The sequence below is a fragment of the Triticum aestivum genome, chromosome 3D, assembly GCF_018294505.1.
Source record: "Triticum aestivum cultivar Chinese Spring chromosome 3D, IWGSC CS RefSeq v2.1, whole genome shotgun sequence".
NCBI classification, from domain to species: domain Eukaryota; kingdom Viridiplantae; phylum Streptophyta; class Magnoliopsida; order Poales; family Poaceae; genus Triticum; species Triticum aestivum.
Window position 1 is genome coordinate 595973871 of NC_057802.1, and position 2084 is coordinate 595975954.

General features: G+C 58.2%; 1 protein-coding gene across 1 annotated transcript; it reads right to left on the reverse strand.

Moving 5' to 3' along the window:
• LOC123075768 (alkane hydroxylase MAH1-like) lies at positions 1-1805 on the reverse strand. The gene has a single exon (XM_044498293.1). It carries the CDS (start codon positions 1704-1706, stop codon positions 234-236), a length of 1473 nt encoding a protein of 490 aa, XP_044354228.1. The 5' UTR covers positions 1707-1805; the 3' UTR covers positions 1-233.
• Between the last annotated feature and the right edge of the window lie 279 nt (positions 1806-2084).

Here is a 2084-nt window from a genome sequence, read left to right on the forward strand (position 1 = left end):
TGGAATAATAACAACTTATTTATTAGCTTCAAGACATTTTTTGACACATGGATCTCAAAGCTACTATAGGGTAGATGTTTCAGCGCTAGGTACGTAGGCACCACTCAGCCTAACGACCAAACTGAGTGACACGTTGCACGTCGGTAACACATCTGCCCTTTGCCATCGATCAAGGGCTACAATCGATACACATTCGTTATCTCCGCGATCATCAGATATATTATTACTCTGAATCAATTGTTCATCAGCTGCCTCCTCTTGATCTTGGCCTTGAAGCCGTTCTTCATGTGGAGAATGATGGAGACGTTGGGCTCGACGACATGCCCCGGCACGGCCTCCACCACGAAGTTCCGCACCACGGCGGCCGCCACGGCCTTGAGCTGCACGAATGCCATGTCCTTGCCGAGGCAGGTCCGTGGCCCGGTGTTGAAGGACGCGAACTTGTACGACGGCACGTACCGCGGCTTGCCGTCCTCCCTGATCCACCGCTCCGGCCGGAAGTCCCAGCAGTCTTTGCCCCAGACGGCCTCCATCCTCCCCATTGCGTACAACGAGACGATGATCTTGTCCCCAGGCCGCACCTCGTGCCCGCTCGGCAGCGTCTCCGCCGCCACCACGCCCTTGTGCTCGAACGGCACTGGAGGGTACAGCCGGAGCGCCTCGCACAGGGCGGCGTGCAGGTACACCAGCCGCCCTAGCTCATCTGTGTCGTCGTAGGTTACCATGCCGTCTAGGGTGGTGCTGGTGGTGGCCTTGATGGTGTCTAGCTCTGCCAGGATCTTGCACTCCACGTGCGGGTTCTTGGCGAGGAGATAGAAGAACCAGGACAGCGCCGAGCCGGTCGTGTCGCGGCCGGCGAGCATAAGGTTCATGGTCGTGTCACGGAGGATGACGTCAGCCGTCCTGCCAGCATCGTCGTCGTCGATGTAGGAGGAGAGCAGGTCTGTTGTCTCTGAGTCCTCGTTCGCGCCTCTGGCTTTAACCGCCTCACGCCTCTTGGCGATCGCGTCGCCGATGAACCGGTCGATCTCGTGCCGCGCCACCGCCATCTTCCGCTCGTACCCTACCCCGAGCCACCGCACCAGCTTCCACCATGACAGCGGGAGTACATTGCGGATGAGGAGCACGTCCATTGCATCGTCTATAGCACGCGCAAACCGCACCTCTGGGAAGCCAATGGCCAGGCAGCCCGGGTCGACGCCGAACACCAGCGTGGTCGTCATGTCGAATGTCAGCCTGAGGAACACGTCCATGAGGTCACACTCGCCGGTGCCGGTGGCGACGACATGGGCGAGCAGCGGGAGTAGGTCACGCTCGACCTTGCGGCGGCTGCACTGGGACACGAAGGCCCGGAAACGGGGCGCGGACATGAGCAGCTGCGCCTTGGCACGCTGGCGGCGCCAGGAGTCGCCGTCGGCGTTGAAGATGCCACCGCCGAGGATGTCCATGATCTCGGCGAAGTCGGGGCCCTTGGGGTAGTTGGGGAAGTTGGAGGTGAAGACGTGGCGAACATTGGCCGGGTCGGAGGTTAAAAAGAGCTGCATCCCCGAGTGCGGCGGGCCGATGAGGCGGAAGTTGAGATGGCTGACGCTGAGGAGCGAGGTGGCCCAGTCGTGGAGGCGCGGGAGGCTACCGAGGAGCGACGGCAGCATGCGCACTAGCGGCCAGTCCAGCGGGATCGCTGGGTTCTTGCGCCTGGACCTCATGTGGAGGTACTAGAGGATGACAAGGAAGACTAAAGAGAGTGAAAGCTCAAGGAAGAAGACGAGAGCCATTGTTGCTGTTTCTAGCTCTTGCAAGTCCAAGACAACTGTGGTGGGGAGTTGGAGGCCACGCGAGGGCCATATATATACTCCTGCTCCAGCAGACAATGGTGCTGGCGAGAGATTTGCTTTCAGATGTTACTACATACTGTATAGTATTGATCAATGACGATTAATGCTTCGATTTGAAATTTACCTAGAAGGTATCAATAGGGTACAGTATTTACTCAAATCCAGCGACATGCCAACAACTAGTATTTAGCAAAGTTTAAAATCGCGGGCGAAATCTAAGTGATCGCGCCGCTATCGCGGATCTGGAAC